Source organism: Monodon monoceros, unplaced genomic scaffold (assembly GCF_005190385.1).
Source record: "Monodon monoceros isolate NGI ecotype Baffin Bay Population unplaced genomic scaffold, NGI_Narwhal_1 Super_Scaffold_2, whole genome shotgun sequence".
Lineage (NCBI taxonomy): Eukaryota > Metazoa > Chordata > Mammalia > Artiodactyla > Monodontidae > Monodon > Monodon monoceros.
Window position 1 is genome coordinate 89114299 of NW_021703776.1, and position 18626 is coordinate 89132924.

The 18626-nt window shown below is 40.5% G+C and overlaps 1 protein-coding gene across 1 annotated transcript in view; it reads right to left on the minus strand.

The window, feature by feature from the left end:
* Positions 1 to 15253: 15253 nt before the first annotated feature.
* Positions 15254 to 18626, minus strand: part of DGKI (diacylglycerol kinase iota) — a 445841-nt gene continuing 442468 nt past the window's right edge. The window contains exon 34 of the mRNA XM_029234512.1: positions 15254 to 15370. Coding sequence (XP_029090345.1) covers positions 15254 to 15370 — 117 coding nt within the window. The remainder of the gene's footprint in view (positions 15371 to 18626) is intronic.

Genomic DNA, 18626 nt, shown 5'->3' on the forward strand with positions numbered 1-18626 from the left:
ATGTTTGCCTTTACGGGTGAGCTTTCCCATTTCATAATTTTCTTGTATCTAGTTGTGGCATTTTCTTTTCTGCCTAGGAAAGTTCCTTTAGCATTTGTTGTAAAGCTGGTTTGGTGGTGCTGAATTCTTTTAGTTTTTGCTTTTCTGTAAAGCGTTTGATTTATTTGTCAAATCTGAGAGCCTTGTTGGGTAGAGTATTCTGGGTTGTAGGTTTTTCCCTTTCATCTCTTTAAACATGTCCTGCCGCTCCCTTCTGGCCTGCAGAGTTTCTGCTGAGAGATCAGCTGAGAGTCTTATGGGGGTTCCCTTGTATGTTATTTTTTGCTTTTCTCTTGTTTCTTTAAATATTTTCTCTTTGTCTTTAATTTTTGTCAGTTTGATGATTATGTGTCTTGGTGTGTTCCTCCTTGTGTTCATCCTGTATGGGACTCTGTGCTTCCTGGACTTTGGTGACTGTTTCTTTTCCCATGTTAGGAAATTTTTCAGCTATTATCTCTTCAAATATTTTTTCAGGCTCTTTTCTCTCCCTCTTCTCCTTCTGGGACCCTTATAATGCAAATGTTGGTGCATTTGACATCCCAGAGGTCTCTTAAACTGTCCTCATTTTTTTTCATTCTTTTTTCTTTATTCTGTTCCATGGCAGTGATTTCCACCACTCTGTCTTCCAGCTCACTTAGCCATTCTTCTGCCTCATTTATTCTACTATTGATTCCTTCTAGTGTATTTTTTCATTTCAGTTATTTTATTCTTCACCTCTTTTTTGTTCTTTATATATTCTCTTTGCTAAAAATTTCTTGTAACTTGTCAGTCTGTGCATCCATTCCTTTCCCAAGTTCCTAGTTCATCTTTATGATCATTACCCTGAACTCTTTCTTGGGTAGACTGTCTATGTCCACTTCACTTAGTTGTTCTTCTGGGTTTTTATTTTGTTCCTTCACCTGGAACGTATTCCTTTGCACTCTCATTTTGTTTTAAAACTCTATTTGTATTTTTATGTATACAGTGGGTTAGTTATGTGTGTTGACCTTGGAGAAGTCACCCTCTGTAGGGGATGTCCTATGTGCCCCAGCAGTACACTCTCCTCTTATCATCTAGGGCCAGGGACCAGCTAGTTCCACTGTAGGTGCTGACCTGTATTTGCAGACTCAGTTCCACAGGCTGGCAGATCATACTTTTCTTGCTTCTGGTGTCTGCCCCCTGGTGGGTGAGGCTGGTCTAGAGGCTTGTGCAGGCTTCTTGGTGGAGGGGCTGGTGCCTGTCCACTGGTGGGTGGGTGCAGCTGGGTCTTGGCCCTCTGGTGGGCAGGGTTGTGTCAATGGGTGTGTCTAGAGGTAGCTGTGGGCTCAAGAATTCTATAAGGCAGCCTGTCTGCTGATGACTGGGGCTGTATTCCACCCTGTCGGTTGTTTGGCCTGAGGTGTCCCAGCACTGGAGCCAGCAGGCTGTTGGGTGGGGCCAGGTCTCCATGCCAATGGCCCAAGATGGCTGCATGCAGCCAGAGTTCGTGTAGGTAAACACTCCCTGCTATGTCCACTGCCAGCTTTCATGATACCAGCGAGACCACAGCCAACCCCTGTCTCCACAGGAGACCCTCTGACACCAGCAGGTAGGTCTGGCCCAGGCTGCTGTAGAGTTACTGCTCCCCCAGGCCTGTGGAGCTCCTACAATCGAATCCACTGGCACTGGGGGCTTCTGCTCCCAGTGCCAGACTCCTGGGCTGGGGAGCCTGGCATGGGGTTCAGAGCTCTCACTGCTGTGGGAGAACTTCTGCAATATCATTCTCCCGTTTTTGTGGGTCACCCATCCAGGTAGTATGGGATTTGATTGTATTGCAGATGTGCCCCTCCTACCGTTTTGTTGTGGTTTCTTCTTTGTGTCTTTGCATGTAGAATGTCTTTTTTTTTTTTTTTGGTGGATTCAGTCTTTTTTATTGATGGTTGCTCAGCCTTCGGTTATGATTTTGGTGTGCTCATGAGAAGAGGGTAGCTCAAGGCCCTTCTACTCCACCATCTTGTCTCGTCTCCATTTCAAACTTTTGGGTGTATTTCTTGCACATTTTTTTCTCAATCTAAGTCTTCAGAGTTGTACCTTACTTATCACTGTCAAAGTTTTATATCTTTAATTTTAAAGACGTGCTTACAAGCTACAGGGAATAAAAAGGACTGAGGCAAACAATGTTAGGACTTCAATGTCAGACCAACTGGATTTAATGAATTAACTGCTCCAAGGTGAGAGCATTTTACCTGTCCCCTGCCCCACAGTGCAAAGAACAGGGCTAGAGATATGATAATATGCATTTCATCAATGTAATCATCCCCAGCATATTTTCATAGGTGTAACTTACTGAGTTCTTACTATGTGCTAGGCATTGTTCTAAATATTTTTCTAGCAATATCTCATTTAATGTCCATAACAATTCCATTTGGTTGTTGGTGGTGTTTTCTATATTTCTGATGAGAAAACTGAGGTTCAGAAAGAGAGAGCTACATGAACAAGTTCACCCAGTTTCTAACCAGCAACGTAGGTGCCAAATCCATGACTGTCCACACTGGTTCAGGAAATGCCAAGCAGAAAAGAAATCCACCATGACCTCATTAGATTGAGCAGTGAAGGAGAAACATCCTTCCTTGTTATCAAGACCATATCCTCCATGTAGTTGTAACACATAATGGATACTAAGCATCCATCCTCTGTGTAAGTTCTGGTCCTTTCCATCTGTATGAAACTGAGCTAATTATCTTTGCACCTTTGAAGTGATAGCCTGTAGATTTGAGGAACTAGCAACCCGTGGCTTGCTGTATCGATCTCTGGGAATAAACACACACAGAAAATTCCAAGGATTGAATCCTACAACAGGTGTGGGGTTGAAGCCATGGATGTCTTATAAAAAGACATTTTAGATTTTTTTTTTAAACATCTTTATTGGAGTATAATCACTTAACAATGGTGTGTTAGTTTCTGCTTTATAACAAAGTGAATCCGTTATACATATACACATGTTCCCATATCTCTTCCCTCTTGCACCTCCCTCCCTCCCACCCTCCCCATCCCACCCCTCTAGGTGGTCACAAACCACCGAGCTGATCTCCCTGTGCTATGCGGCTGGGGCAAATACTACTCAAGTGGTAAATTTTGGGGGAGGCTTTAGCAGTTTCCAAAGTGAGGGCTTTGAACAGTGATCATTTTGACACTTTTTCATCTTTATAATGAATCTTCTATAAAAAAAGATTCCCATCAGAGAATCCCACCACTTGAGAGAAGAAAGAGGCCCAGAGACCATCAGTTGTACAGTCTTGTTTACAGATTAGGAAACTCGGGCCCAGGGAAAGCAAGAAACATACCTGGCTCCTCTGGAGCAGAGTTGGGGCTGGAATCCAGTGTATTCTCTTCTACCACGAGTATCTGTTTCATCCTCATAGCCCCTTCAGCTGGAATCTAAAGCATTTGAACATTGCATGTGACACATGTTGCAGAGGAGAAGTCCCTGAGCTTTGGTGAACTCTCCCTGTCACTAGTTAGCTATGTGATCTTGGGCAGTGTTTTAATCTCTTGGAACCACAGTTTTCTCCTCTGCACGGTGCAGTTGCTGGACTTGCTATCTGGAGTCATTTAACTACCCTAACATGTGACTCTGTGATTTTAATCTATCCGTGAATGAACTTCTACTTTTCACAAAGCACATGATCTTCTTTTTCCTCATTAAGATTCTCTGCATTTCTAATGAAAAATGACTTTGGAACCAGAATTCCAAAGACAGACAAGCTCTAAGTAAAAGATAAGAGAGACATTTTCAGATATGCAAGAACTCAAAAATTTATTTCCCTAGTTCCTAGTTTTAATAAGCAATTTGTGGCTATACTTCAGCACACCAAGAAACTAAGATACATGTGGGCATCAAGAAGTGACAAGACAAATGCAGAAGCCCAGAAGGAGAACATCCTAAGGAGATAATTGGTCAGTTCATCAGAATTAGAACAGGAAGCCAGTGGCCTCTGAGAAGGATGCCTTCACGAGAAAGAATGGAATGAATTCCAAGAAATATCAGGGAGCTAGATGATACTAGGGACGTATTTTTTAAAAATTACGTGTGTATGTGTGTGTTTTATCTTTCAACAAGAACAAAGATAAATAATGAACACCAAGAGAAAGAAATTCATAAAAACAAAATCGAAGAGTCTAAATATGAAGGCAGAGCGATCCAAAAAAAGTCAGAAAAGTGAAATTCTTTGATCCAGATGAAGGAACATTGACTTTCACTGGCATTGGGGTCATGGTCTTGAGTGGTTTCAGGAAAGTGTGATTGTCACACACTGTGACCCTCTGCAGTGCATACTAACACGCCAGGCTAGTGAAACTCCATGCCCCTGCTTCCAAGTCTTAGAATAAAATTGGACAACACATAGAACTTCTAATACTGGTACCAGACAGGGTATAAAAGTTTACATCTGTAACAGGGAATATAGTTAACAGAAGTTGAGAAGGGGAAGAAGGGAGAAAAGATGGGAATGTGCTAAGATTCACACAAAATCTTCTTGGCTGCCTCTGTGACCAGAGAGTGGCAGGAAATGGAACTGAAGTGGGACAACACAGGAGACTGTAATGTTTTGTTAAGAAATAAAAGCTGGGTAGACAGTAACAGGCATTATTCCCAGCCTTGTGTGAGCTGGTTACTGTCCCTCATCATCAATTTGGGTGGTTCCTTCTCCAGCCTCAGGTAGCTTCCTCACTAGCATACACTGATAAGTATTTTACTGACTAACTGAGTGGGGGGTCTCTGCGGATCTCTGGGGTTATCTCTTTGTTCAGATCTCTCTTCTCTAATACTTGGCGCCATGAGCTCTAGCTGCCTTGGTCTCCCAAGCGCTCAGCTCTGTCTCCCCAACTTAGGAAATCTGCCAGGCTCTCCCTCAATTTCCCCTCCCTGAGCTACTGCCAGGAAACTCTCTGAAGTCTGTAAAATGGAGAAATCATAGAGCTCATCTTATCTGATTCTCATCAACCAGGGATTATTGTCTTTTTTTGCCTGAGTTCCAGTGTCTTAACAATTATTGTTTTATATACAGAATGTTTTTTTTATTCAGTTGGGAGAGTAAATCTGGCCTCTGTTAGTCCATCTTGAAAGCAGAAGTCATTTAAAAAAAAATTTCTGCTTTATCAGAGGTCTCTTATAGTTTCTGCCTTCCCAGACAGCCAACTCTTTGCTTACCTCCCAATTTTGAAAATCTAACTTAACCCCCTAAAAGATAATATTCACACCAACTCCATGTAACAGCCAGTAACCAAAGAAAAGAAACTAATTGTAGTTCTAATTTTTATTCTATACATTTCCACACAATTCACAATACAGAAAAAGTGTCCAAAAAGTAACTGTAGCTAGTCATTTCTTTTTCAGAGATTAGTTCAGTCTCCCAAATTAATTCCACTGAAAATCTCTGTAGAGCAACACAGTGATCAAGATACTTTGTATAAATAGGAAATGCAAGAAAATTAGGGAAAAATACTTTATGACTTTGTTACAAAAAAACTCCATTCTTCCCCACCCCACCCTTCCCACCCACCCTCCCTCCATTTCATATTATCTGGATCCTACTTTACCTGGAAATAAAACTTCATCATCCTACTGCCACAGATGCTACTCTCTTTTGGATTCCACCTGCCAGCTGGCAGCTTTGCAAAAGCATGGCTCTGGGATGTGATAGGGCAGAATCAGAAATTATGAAAGAGCCCTTTATAATGTGACTGCAACTCTTCCTACAGATATAGCCTTTGAGAGTGGACTACCCACAGCCAAGGGCACTCTGGATGCCCAGGAACTTTTTCCCACTCAGGAATCAAATTAAATGAAATATATTCATTCTTATGGAACTGAGATTGTCCTCTATTTCTTTACAGGAATGGTTTTCCTCATTTTCAATCAGCTGTAGTCCATATAATACGCAGATTCATGGCTGTCAACTTAATTATTGGTAATTAAAAAAAAACAAACAGCCCAGCTAACCTTTAACTGAGACTAATGTGGACCCTAACTTATCAAAGATGTGTTTTGCAAAATATTCTATTGTGCTAGAATATTTTGTCTATAAAATTTCCAAATCTCACTCCCCAGGATGGCAAGAACCCCACACTTCCCAGCCCACAATCAGGATGTTAGCAAGCATCAATCTAGGTTCCAGTTGCATTGGAAATTATACATGTCATCAAAGCCTCAGTCCAACCAATGGAGGAGGGGGGCAGGGGATGAAAGATGTTACTGATAATAAAACCCAAAAGGTTGGGAACCATTTGGATTCATTACACAAGTTGCAGTAAATATCAAAGCTAAACTCTATCTTGAAAGTTGATAAATCTCACTAACCTATTTGAGAGAAATTACTCATAAATTTAAAGCAAAATATAGGATAAACCAATTTCTGGCTGTCATCTGTTTATTTTTACAATTTGTAAACATCTCCTATCTCTGTAATTCTTAAGAGGAAAGGTTATATAGTCTCAGAATTTGTAAGGATTATGAAAAACTTCCTAAGTTGTCCTTATTTTTCTCAAATTTTATCATAGATCTGCATAAGTCTGTGGTCTAACCTCCTAATGAACACTTCGAGAAAATCCTTCAAAATCAAGCCAGTCCTTTGGAAAGCTCTACTAGAAAGTTCTTTCTATTAGCAGAGTCCTGTTTTCCCCTAAATTCCAGACATAATCTAATTCTTCTAAGCAGCATATGTTGAAAATTTCATAACTGATACTCCTTGAAGCCACTCTAAACAAATTCACTTTTTTTCTGTATCTTCTGAATTTGCTTTTCATGAGGATCAAAGTTTGCTGAGGGGACATATTACTTATTTGTGGGTCACCATGGCAATTTAAGACTAAGAGCCTTATTATTGTACTATACTTGAGAATTTTTTTCCCCCATTACTGTTTTTTCTCACCTTCCCGAGATAGAGGCAGGAGGGGCGGGGGACAAGGTGGGGTGGAGCGGTTCCCTGAGCAAGACTCCAGATACGGGCCCGCTTTTCAAGGTGATCTCAAGAATGACTCCCACCCCCATGCAGCCAGCCTGAAATCTAGGAGCTCATGGAAGTAAGGGAAGGATGGCAATTAACACTAGTTCACAGGCGGAAACATCACAGAACATTAGTCTGGGGATATGAGGTTGAGCTCTAATTCATGACAGTAAGTTATAAAAATTGCCTCCATGTTTTTTGTACCAGAAAATACAGGGATCTTCTGCCCCCTTCTCCAAGCCCCAGTCCCAACTGCACACCCCAAACAAAAAATGGGTAGAAAGTAGGAAACTGAACACTAGATCCTTTGTTTTCACTTCAGTTCCTGAACTTGTGACGGTTATGCCTTTGTAGAAACATATCTTATTCAGGAGATTTGGGAATTGGCAAACAGTGGTGGGTGTATGTGTGTGTAAGCAAAGCAGATTTCTTTTAGGGTCATGAAATACCGGCTTCTAAATGATCTGGGATATATTTACAATGTCTGCTGTTTTTACAAAAACGCTTTCATTGCATCTATACGGCAGGAACCTGAGAAAAGGGGCTCTGACTGAGTTCTGCCCCAGTCCAAAATCACAGAAATCGAAACCTGGAAAACATCACAGATGTCTTTTAGTCCAAGCAGTTGCTTTAACATGATCCCTGATCTGGTTGTTCAATTTTCACTTACATACTCGCTGCCGTAAGTTCACTGTTGGAAAGCCCAATCCACTTTTCTGGATGTAGTGTTTAGGGAAAACGAAACCCTTACATAAGAAATAAAGCGCCTCCTCTCCATGTCTGTTGTGATCTGGTCTGTCCTTGTTTTACTCTGCAAACTGTCCGCCCTACAGAACTTGAACCTCGCAGTCCTAGTTAAGCCACATCTCCTCCAAACGTTCCTATTCCCAATCCAAATTTGGCTGCTTCCCAGATCAAACACCCCTCTTCTACGTATTCATCAAACTGCTCACAGAGGGGCCTTGTAAATACAAGATTCAGAACAGAAGGATATCTCAGGCCTGTCCGTTCTTTCTACCTCAAGCGTGGCATCTTCCCATAGGTGCATTAGACCTCTACGTATGTGACTGTGTATGATGGATTTAGCCTTGTATACCCACCCCAAACTTCAAGCAATGGAATCTTGAATGGCAAGACCATTTCAACACTTTTTGGTGCAGCATTCTGTAATAATATTATTCCAATAGTGGCTTCCAAGGAGAGAAAATAATACCAACATTTTTAAATGCTGAGAGTCACAAAGTAGAGAAGCCAGGAAGTCCCCTTCAGTGTTATTTCGTGAAATCCATCCCGGTACCAAAATATTTGCCCTTTTTTTTCCCCTTGAAATTTTTCCAAGCTGATAAGCCTCTGAGAGCAAAAATCCTAAATTTTTAACACCATATTCTCCCTCAGTCCTAACCAACCCACGCTGTGGAATCTTAGGTAAATATTTTTTCAAGGATTCACCTTCTAAATGATGGAAAACTGAATGATGGCTGTAAAGTAGCATTGCAAGCAATGGTGGAAAATCACTTAGAAGACATCTGTTGTAGACACGTTAGTCGGTAATATCTAAAGATCTTAGTTGTGCTATAGTTCTGCCACTTACTACGTGAATCTGTGTTAGTTGAGTTCATTGCTCTGAGATTCCATTTATTCCTTTAAAATGCACTATCTGCCTTATCCACCTCAGGGCTTTACTGAAGCTCAAAAGTGTCAAAAATGCATCAAAATGCTAAAGCAGTAACAGTCTAAAACTACCGAAGTTGTTACTAATAAATTGTACAGATTTGAGTTGTTGAAATTATTTTTATTGAAGCCTGTATGCACTAAATGATTGAGAAACAAGATAATTTCAGTTGTTCCCATCACTAAAGTCTCCCATGTCAGATGCCATTTGGCTCAAAATACTGAAACTATGGAAAATGGGTAAAACCCAGAATCATCGCTTTCTTATTTCCATGGGTAAACCCTCCCTTGTAATTATCATGCCAGTAGCAGAAGCCAAGGCACTTTCCATGATTGCCTTTCATGTACATTTACTTGGACCCCAAATATATTTTAGGCAGGATTTTCTTCTGTGGTTATACCAGATTACATTTAATCCTAAGAATATCAAATCACAGCACTTTTTTATATTGAATGGATAGTAAAACAGATTTGTAATAGGACTTCACTTAAGAATGTCTGAGAATATTCATGAAAATTCATAATGCTTCCAGAAGTGTTTTGGAGTAACTTACACCTCTTAGTATGCTTTCTTTTCATTAGCTCTTAAATTCATGCTTAGTTTTGAGATTTTTAGATGATAACTAAGTGTCATTCTCTTTAAAGACTCTCTTACAAAGTGATGTTTTAAAAGATTAAAAGTCAAGATTTTTATAAAATTTTAAAATGAAACCCTGCCATTCAACAAAGTCATTTTAAAAGAACGTTTAAAAAACTCCCAGAATCTAATCCAGCCCCCTCAGATTCATGTCCCGAGTCACAACACCCCTCCAGGTGGTCATGTAGCCTCTGCTTAAATACTCCCCATGACTACAAGTTTCTAATTCTGGGCCCACTCTGCTGTTGGACGATATTTATGCTTCACCTTTATATTCGGTCAAAATCCACTGCAAGTTCTGCCTCTTGTTCCTAGTTCTGTCCTTGAGAAATAGGATAAACAGTTTTGGCTCTCATTTTAGTCGTGTTTCTAAGTCTCATCTTAAAGTCTTGGTTTCAAATCCATTTTTTAAGAACAGTGCCAAGACCCTAAGGAAAAGCAAATGCGAACTATTTCTTCTTTCATATTCTCATTTCATAGAACTAAAATGTGGCTAGCTAAAGAACGATGGCACAACAAAAGCTGACCTGCAGGGCATGCTCCCCTAGTACCATGGGCTTCTTCTGTACAGAACTTATCAGATTGGAATTTGTATGTTCTCCTAGACTGAGCTCCATGAGGTCAAGAGTTTTGTCTCTTGCGTTCATTCTTATATCCTTGGTATGGTGCCTGCATCAGAGTAAATGATAAACATATTTTAAAATAAATGATTAAATACATAATTGTATGATCAATTCTGTGAACAGATGATTGCAGGTGAAATGAATGAATGCATGTATAAAGAGACTCTAGAATCTGTCCACCATGACGATACCATCCAATATTCAAATCTCTGCTTTAAAATGTAATGCTTCAACAGCCTAAGAATTATTTTTTCTGCTTTTTTGGGGGGACCAGTTCAGTAACTCTGGGTGTCCTGGGCAAGCACACTGTCAGGAGCACTATTCCTTGCTTAGTTCCTATTTTTAGGTTTCTTACTAAACTGCGGGGAGATGGCCTAGAATCCACAGACGGCCAGTAGGGGTATAACGTGCGTATAATCCAGTCACCCGGGTGACTTCGTGGAGTGCACTGTTTACATTGCTGGGTGTGGAAGCAGCCGCTACGATTGGGTACTTTTGTGGTGTGACTATGACAGAAATTTGCTAAATCGATCTGGGAGATTACTTCTCTGAATAAGGCCTGTTGTAAATATACAAGCTGATCAAGGTCAGTGGAAGTCTCTTTGTCCTTCAGGAAAAAGGGATACTTGTCCCAGAGAGTAATTTCATTTTGATCCATTTTGAGCATAACATCTGGGGGAGACGGGCAACTGTATTTCAGAGTCATTGAAGGTAGTGGCAGAAAGTCCAGGAGCAGGACAATTGCCATGGGCAGACAATCAGAGGGACTAGCTATGGGGTGATGACCAGGACACGGAAAACGGGTGGAGCCAAAGTCAGTCTGAGAGGCTGGGCAGAGGAAGAACCATAGGACTTATAAAAATCAGCTGAACGTGGCATTTAGAGAATAAGAAAGTTGAGATATTCAGAGATGGTTCTACTAAGACCTGGGCAGAAGCTATTTTATACTAAATAAATGTTAATTAGAAAACTCTAATGGATGTTCTACTTTTTCCCCCTAAAATGAAAATAATCCATTTAAGTAGAGCAATTAGTAGTTTTATTGGATGGTTATGACAAGCCAGTTTAACAACCATCTATTTTATTTTTAAATAGCATAATTGCATAAAATATCATGCTGTTCTCAGTGATTTCATTAACTACTCCTACTAGAAGGAAGCCTAGCTACTCAGACCGCACCCATATCCAAGTTACTATGGCTTTTCGCGGTAGCTTACCAGAATTAGATATCATTAGGCAGCCTACTGAGTGAATCCTGTAACTCAGCCTTGTAAAGGGGTATAAGCATCACAGAGGACGGAACTCTCCACTTGAGATCCACAAATAGCATAAACGAGTCTCTGGGCTCAGGTAGGTTTCATGCTTCATGGAAGGTAACAAAAACAATTACAAGACCTCTTGGCCATAGATTTTATGACACAGGCAAGAGCAAATGCCATGTGCAATTGGAGTGCTCCAGTAACAGAACTAAGCTTAGTAATAGTAAAAATAACAAAGAATAAATGAAAAATTTCTGTTACCTTATCTTTGTCTGTTGGTGTTAACTACACAGGCACAGATGACTAGCATGCTTCTAAAATGTTTTTTTAAACCTATGCAATATATGTGTGTATAGGACATATACACATATATGTATACAAATAAATGCATTCCTATATGTGTATTGGGGCTTGTATATGCACAGAGTATTTCTGACATAACATACAAGCAACAATGTTTATCGATATTCCCGCTGTTTATCTTGGGGGGGGGCGGGACAGAGGACACTACACCAGCAGAGAGGAACAGCTTGACTTTGCATGTGATACTCTTCTGTGGTACTAGAACTTCTTATAAAAAGCACGTTCTACTTTTATAATTTAAAAATCTAAGCATTTAAAATAAAAATGACATGTAAAAAAATAAAACTGCTGCACCCACGTTTTCTAAGACATGGATATTGTGAGGAGTCTAGTCAATAAATTCCAGAAATCCTTTAGGCAAAGAAACTGTTACTAGGTCTAAATGAAAACTACCTACTTGTTGAGTATGTCTCAATGCAAACGGATCTGCCTACGCACTAAGGCCAGCTAGGATGGAAGGATGGGGAACAACAGGTAATGTGAGGCTTTCCAGCATCTGTCACTAGTTTCATGGCTGTGTACTTGCCAGCTAAATTCTCTGTTTCAGAAATTGCATTCATTTTAGGTCATAACCTCTACAGAGGTAACCAAAACTCTCCAAGTGACATTCCCGGCTGTGGTGTTTATTTCATTCCTGGCTTCTGTTCTTTATCAAGTCCTTGAATGTGATCAAGCATAGGTCAACTGGGTTCTTTTTCATTAAATGTGTAATACTGGAATATAAGGCTGCACAAATGACTGCCTTTAAGGTTATATAATGTTGGCTTTTAATAATTCTCCATTTCTCATGCCTCTATCAGTCTAATCTAAAAATGGAATCCCGGAGCAGACAGAGCCACGACATGGAAGGCTCTTCTGAGCCAAACACAGAGGATTGGCAGCTAAGCTAGCGACTCTTGGCAGTACCATCTCAGTTGGTTTTGTAGAAAATTGTATTTCTATAGGTATATAGTTTTATGTCTTTTAAAGTAATGTGGATTTTCAGACCAGGGCCAGACTATTGCTTCTGTACTTCCTGATGGCCCATTAGAGGGGATACTACCTACCCTAAGCTGAGTTGGAAACTCCTGAGCACATTCTCTTTGCTCTTTCTAAAGCCCAGGACTGTCACATGCAGTGGCCAATTTTTAAAAAAAGCTACAGGAGGTAGATTTAATGTTGAAGCCATTAAATAGGTCACTGTTCTGATCATTTTTGAGGCTTTTTTTTTGTGTGTGTAAAACCTAAGTTCTCTGGGTGCTTGCCTTGGTCCTATGTCATTCCCCATCAATAACGTAGGACATTAACGTCTTTCTCTTTTTGCTTTGGAACAATTTCCAAATGCACCAGGACCCCTACAGTAGTCATTACCTCATCTATTTCCATATCAAGGATTTACGTATGACTTCAGTTGGAGCTATTTGAATTGGCCCATAGCCACCTGTACCCTCAATTTTCTCTGGGCCGCTTTGAAGCATCACAGAGAAATATGAGATGGTAGTTGATGAAAGCAGAGTCCTTCATCCCAGCAATGGCAGCTGGTAACTGGCTGCATAGCCAAATGCTTGGCTCAATCTAGGGAGTGGAAGGCACCATTCAAAGCCAGATTCCAGTCTGTCATAAGGATTATATTTCTGTCATCACAACATCTCCTTGACAGTCCCACCAACTGGAAAACTCCCAGCAGAAGCCCAGTGATCAAATTCTCCTGGAGCTTTTTTCTTTCTTCTAGCTTCTGGAAATAATCTACTCCAGTCCCTTTTGCCCTCACCAGAAAACCCAAAACATAGTTCCATTTCTAAGACTGATGTATGGAAATAGATTACTCACAACCAACCCATTCTCCCACAGCTGGAAATAATGCCAACAATTTGATTTTGAAACAACTAAAGACAGACTTAGACCCCATCCACTGAGAGGCTATTCCAACCTAATACAGTATATATCATCTTTGTACTTTCAAAATGATACGTGACCAAAAGTGGTTCAGACAAGCAAGGCATCACCACTGGAGCTTTAAATTAAATGTAGAGAGACAGTCATTTATGTTTACATGCAGAAACACTAGGGAAACACTTTATGTCTAAGAACTAAATGGAAGAAAGCTCAGAAGACATCGATTTAGTTTAAAGCAAAAAGGTCACCCACTTTCACTTTTGCCTTATACCCAAGTCAAGTAGATATTTTCAGTGAAAGAAGACTTTTTCTCCTGATACTTTAGTTATCATAGAGTCCTTAATAGAGGTGCCTGTAAGTACCAATGATCCGTGGCAGGATTAGAAGCTGTAATTCTACTGCCAGCAAGATGTTCCTGGCTAGACTCCCACAGTAGTCTGCACTAAGAACATTCTGGTAGGGGAAACAGAAAAAAGAATATATTTGACCACCCTGTACATGAGATATGGGGCTATAGTGCCATCAGGTGTGACCTTGGAACCTGACAAGTAGTAGGTGAGGCATCCATCAGAAAGATCCAGGCATCTCGGAAATCTGGCAGTGGAACTCATAAAACAAGGCTTTGTCCTTGGGACAAGGCTTACTTGGGGTAATGAAAACCAAAACCTTAGAAGGAAAACCTAAAATGGGCCCCCTCTCACCACTGTACCTGAATCTTTTAGCCTCTGTGCAACATTCCAGCGACTGTTTTCTTGCTTAAGTGAGTTATTTTGACATATGTTGCTACTTTTGCTTTTGCTGTTTTATTTCCAGTCGATTAGCCTGCTTTCTATTATCAGTCAAAAAAGCCTAAAAGTAAACGCTGTCGTAGCGCTCCATTTCCTGTAACCACAGTTCCCACACATGGTTTTCTGCTCTGCAATTTCAGCAGCACTTAAAATTGAGTGGTTCTGCAAACTAGCTGTGGGCCTTTGTTGAATCCATTGCTCATCTCTATTGCAGCAAAAGGCAAAGATGGCTACATGTAGGCAGTACGGAGCTGGACCAACAGCCCAAGCTGAACCGGCCCTCCGTGGCTATCGGCAACAGCCCTGCCACCTGGGTTGACCCCTGGGTCCCCTCTCTGAGGTACCTCTGAGCCCAGACAACTCCCATGCCACCTTGCCACGCCTCAGAGATATTGCACACAAGCTGACATTATTTCTGTGGCACTCCCCAGCTCCTGTATAACGAAAAGGGATTAAGGAGGGGGAGAGGAGACATGCAAAGGTCACTAAGTAGTCTCGGTATGTTTAGTCTTGGAAATGGAAGTGGTCTGACGGTTATATTTTTGCAGGACAGCCGGAGGGTTTGAAAAGACCTTCAGAGTCTTCTGGTCTCCAAAGGCTGAATGTAAAGAGAACCGATCATATCATATTTTTTAAATTGATGGGTCATTACAGGAGAATTGTGCGGTGCAGGGGAAAGGTGAATGCATAGGGGGCGGAGGGAGCAGTGCCATTTATACAAACATCCTTGAATCTTTAAAATAAATTATACAGGTGAACACAGAAGTTCATGCTACTTGCTGGAAGCAATAAGGATCGAATTTTGTGGAATCTGTATTCCACAAATCTCCAGGTATCCTGCCTCGTCCTCAGTGGGCTATCATGTTCTGTTGTACATCTTGGTAGCCCTTAAAACTGGTGGCATGGTCTCAGATAGATTCTTGCAGGAGAGAGACAGATTTATGGATTCCATCAGCTTCTTCCAGGGGAGCTGCCCAATCACCAGGAGGGCACAGGTGATATGCTCGTTCAGATTCTCTCAGCCTGTCTACCAGGGTCAAACAGCAGTTTCCAGGTCCTCATGGCCAATGATCTTATAGTTCTGGCGGCTTTCTAGGTAGGCTGCCAAATCCGGGTCCCCGGCCTGCTGTGCTCTCTCTTGAGGTGTCTTACCCTGTAGGTAACAGTGAAAAGGAAAGAGACACAAACACTTGGGATAAGATTTTTTTAAAAAAAAATCATAGAAACAGAGCTACTCAAAGATGACTTGCTAAAAAGGATCTTTCCACGTTTGCTGTTTTAGAATTGATGAGACACTTAAAGATCTATTATTTGACAGATGCAGCTCATCAAACACGTGAGGTACGCAAGCTCAAGAGAGACGATCACTTTTCAGAGGTGGGGTTCCATCAAAGGAAAGGGAGGCTCACAGAGTAACCAGGTACACAGCAGCGAACTGCGTGGCACAGTGAGTTTGGGAACCCAGATCCTTTCTGGAAGGGGGACAGAAACCACTGAACAGAAAAGCAGGGAAACGGGCATTCTGATTTCTAGTTTGGAACTCTTTCTGTTATACTAAACCCTGGGAAGTAACAAGCAGAAACCAAGAGGAAGGGATGGTCAGAAACAATCTAAAGGGGTTTCTTTGTTGGTTTTGAAGTCTTCAGTTAGGTTCTCCCCAATTTAGAACTGTCTTATCTCTCCAAAAAGTAAGTTAATTTCTGACAGTAAAAGTGATGGGTGTTGATTAAAGCAAGAGGGAGGAGATATGGGGATATATGTATATGTATAGCTGATTCACTTTGTTATAAAGCAGAAACTAACACACCATTGTAAAGCAATTATACTCCAATAAAGATGTTTAAAAAAAAAAAAGTACCAGAAAAAAAAAAAATCTTGGGAAAGTAGAAAAGCATAAGAAAATAAAAATCACCAGTAATTCCACTATAGTAAGATAACTGCTGTTAACCTTCCATAGAGTAACTATTTTATCATCTTTTTTGTATAGCTCTACACATAATTATTTTTATGAAAATGAAACCATACTTTGTTTACATACTGTTAGGTAATGTGCTTTTGCACTTAATAATATATCAGACCTTTCTACGTCATGAAATGTTCTTCTGCATCATTTTAAATGATTGTATAACTTTTTGCAGTCTATTATGTTACATGTATATTTATATACACACAATATTTTTGAAATGAGGCCAGTGAACAGCAGTCAGCAGTAAAAGGAGGAAAGGTCTCCATTCTTTTGAATGTTTACAGACATTACTTCACACTCCTTGACGCTTCTAATTTTTGTTCAATGATATCTATTTTAAAATATTGTTTTTTAAAATCAATTTTTATTGGAGTATAGTTGATTTACAATGTGTTAGTTTCTGCTGTACAGCAAAGTGAATCGGTTATACGTATACATATATCCACTCTTTTAGATTCTGTTCCCATACAGGTTACTACAGAGTACTGAGTAGAATTCCCTGTGCTAAACAGTAGGTCCTGATTAGTTATCTATTTTATACCTAGTAGCGTGTCTATGTCAATCGTAATCTCCCAATTTATCCCTCCCTTTTCTCCTTGGTAACCATAAGTTTGTTTTTTACAACTGTGACTCTATTTCTGTTTTGTAAATAGGTTCATTTGTACCATGTTGTTAGATTCCACATATAAACGATATCATATGATATTTGTCTTTCTGCGTCTGACTTACTTCACTCAGTATGACAATCTCTAGGTCGATCCATGTTGCTGCAAATGGCATTATTTCGTTATTTTTTATGGCTGAGTAATATTCCATTGTATATATGTACAAAATGGCACTGAGTTCTAAGGAAAGGGTAGAGGCATGATCATTGCACCAAAGTAATAGCTCCACGTATAAAAATGCACACAAGCATTACAAAAATTATCAAACACTTCTCAGCCTCCATCTCATCTAAGGCTGATCCTAGTAGCCTACAAGGGGATATGGAGTAGAAGATAGAAGGGAAGTAACAATGGCTCTAGACTCTTTCTAAAATTTTACTTATTTAGTTGGGATTTAATATTTAACCATAGCTTCAAGTTCCTATAATAATTTTATTCAACTTGGTTACAGTATTTGTAGATTATCTTGTAGTATTTGTAGATTATCTTGTCTTCAATGTTAATGAGGTTGGGATTCCCAATTTCCAAATATTCAGAGAGATGGACTGGGGTGGGCCTCTGAGTTGATTTTTAAGGAGCCATTCCCTATTAAGAGAAATTCTCAAAATATTGCTTCTCTTCAAAAATTTCCAGAAGAACAACCAGTCATAATTATCATATTCATCTTTCACCTAGCAAAAAATTATGGAATGGAAAAATTACAGGATCCCCGAAAAGGATGAAGCTCTATTACTTCATAAGGTAGGATCTATAAAACAAAATGTTGCGTGAAAGTTTATACAATAGCATGTACAGTATGACTTTACCTACTTGAAGAAAATGAGAAAAGTAGACGTACCCACATGTGGGGAGAAATCATTAAAGTTTTAATGGTATATAGGTCTAGATTGTGGGACTTCTAGTCATTTTTACTTAAAAAATTTTTTTTTGCATTGCTAGAGTTTTCTATGTGAGAATGCACTATATTTATCATAAAATAAATTTTTTTGCATTTGGAAAGAGCACATACATATGTAACACAAAATAGAAAGGAATCTCAAGGAACATTGAGCCCATTTACTTGATTCAGAAACTTAGATTAAAAAAGAGCCATCTGGGCTTCCCTGGTGGCGCAGTGGTTGAGAGTCTGCCTGCCGATGCAGGGGACAGGGGTTCGTGGCCCGGTCCGGGAAGATCCCACATGCCGCGGAGCGGCTGGGCCCGTGAGCCATGGCCGCTGAGCCTGCGCGTCCGGAGCCTGTGCCCCGCAATGGGAGAGGCCCGCGTACCGCAAAAAAAAAAAAAAGAGCCATCTGCTCTGGGGCCGGGTTTCCTGGCCAGTCTTTTATTCGTCCCTCATCTTGTTCCTCCCTTCTCTTTTATCACCTGAGTTGAGACCAGTCTCTGTGTGGCAAACAGGCAATGGCCCTGCTGTGTCTGAGTGGCCCCAGCAAGGAAGGCCAAGTCCACCTCGGATCATGGCCTCAGCTGGTCCTACCATGGGTTGTGTTTCTCAATCAGGTTACACATCAAACCACCTAAGTGCAAATATCATCTGGGAAGAATATCACAGTGAATCATCTGGAATCCTACACCCAATTAGCTAACCAGATAGGTAACAGACCAGCTAGAAACCAGGACCCAGCTTAACGAATTTGATAGCCTAGTGCTATCAGAATTAAGGCAGCCAGGGACCTCAGTCAGAGAGCAAGGATCTGGTGGTTCACAAGGAAAGTGGAGAATCAAGCAATGCACCTGGCTCAGAAAGGAAAGAAAGGTCCGCATGTCACAATGTACAC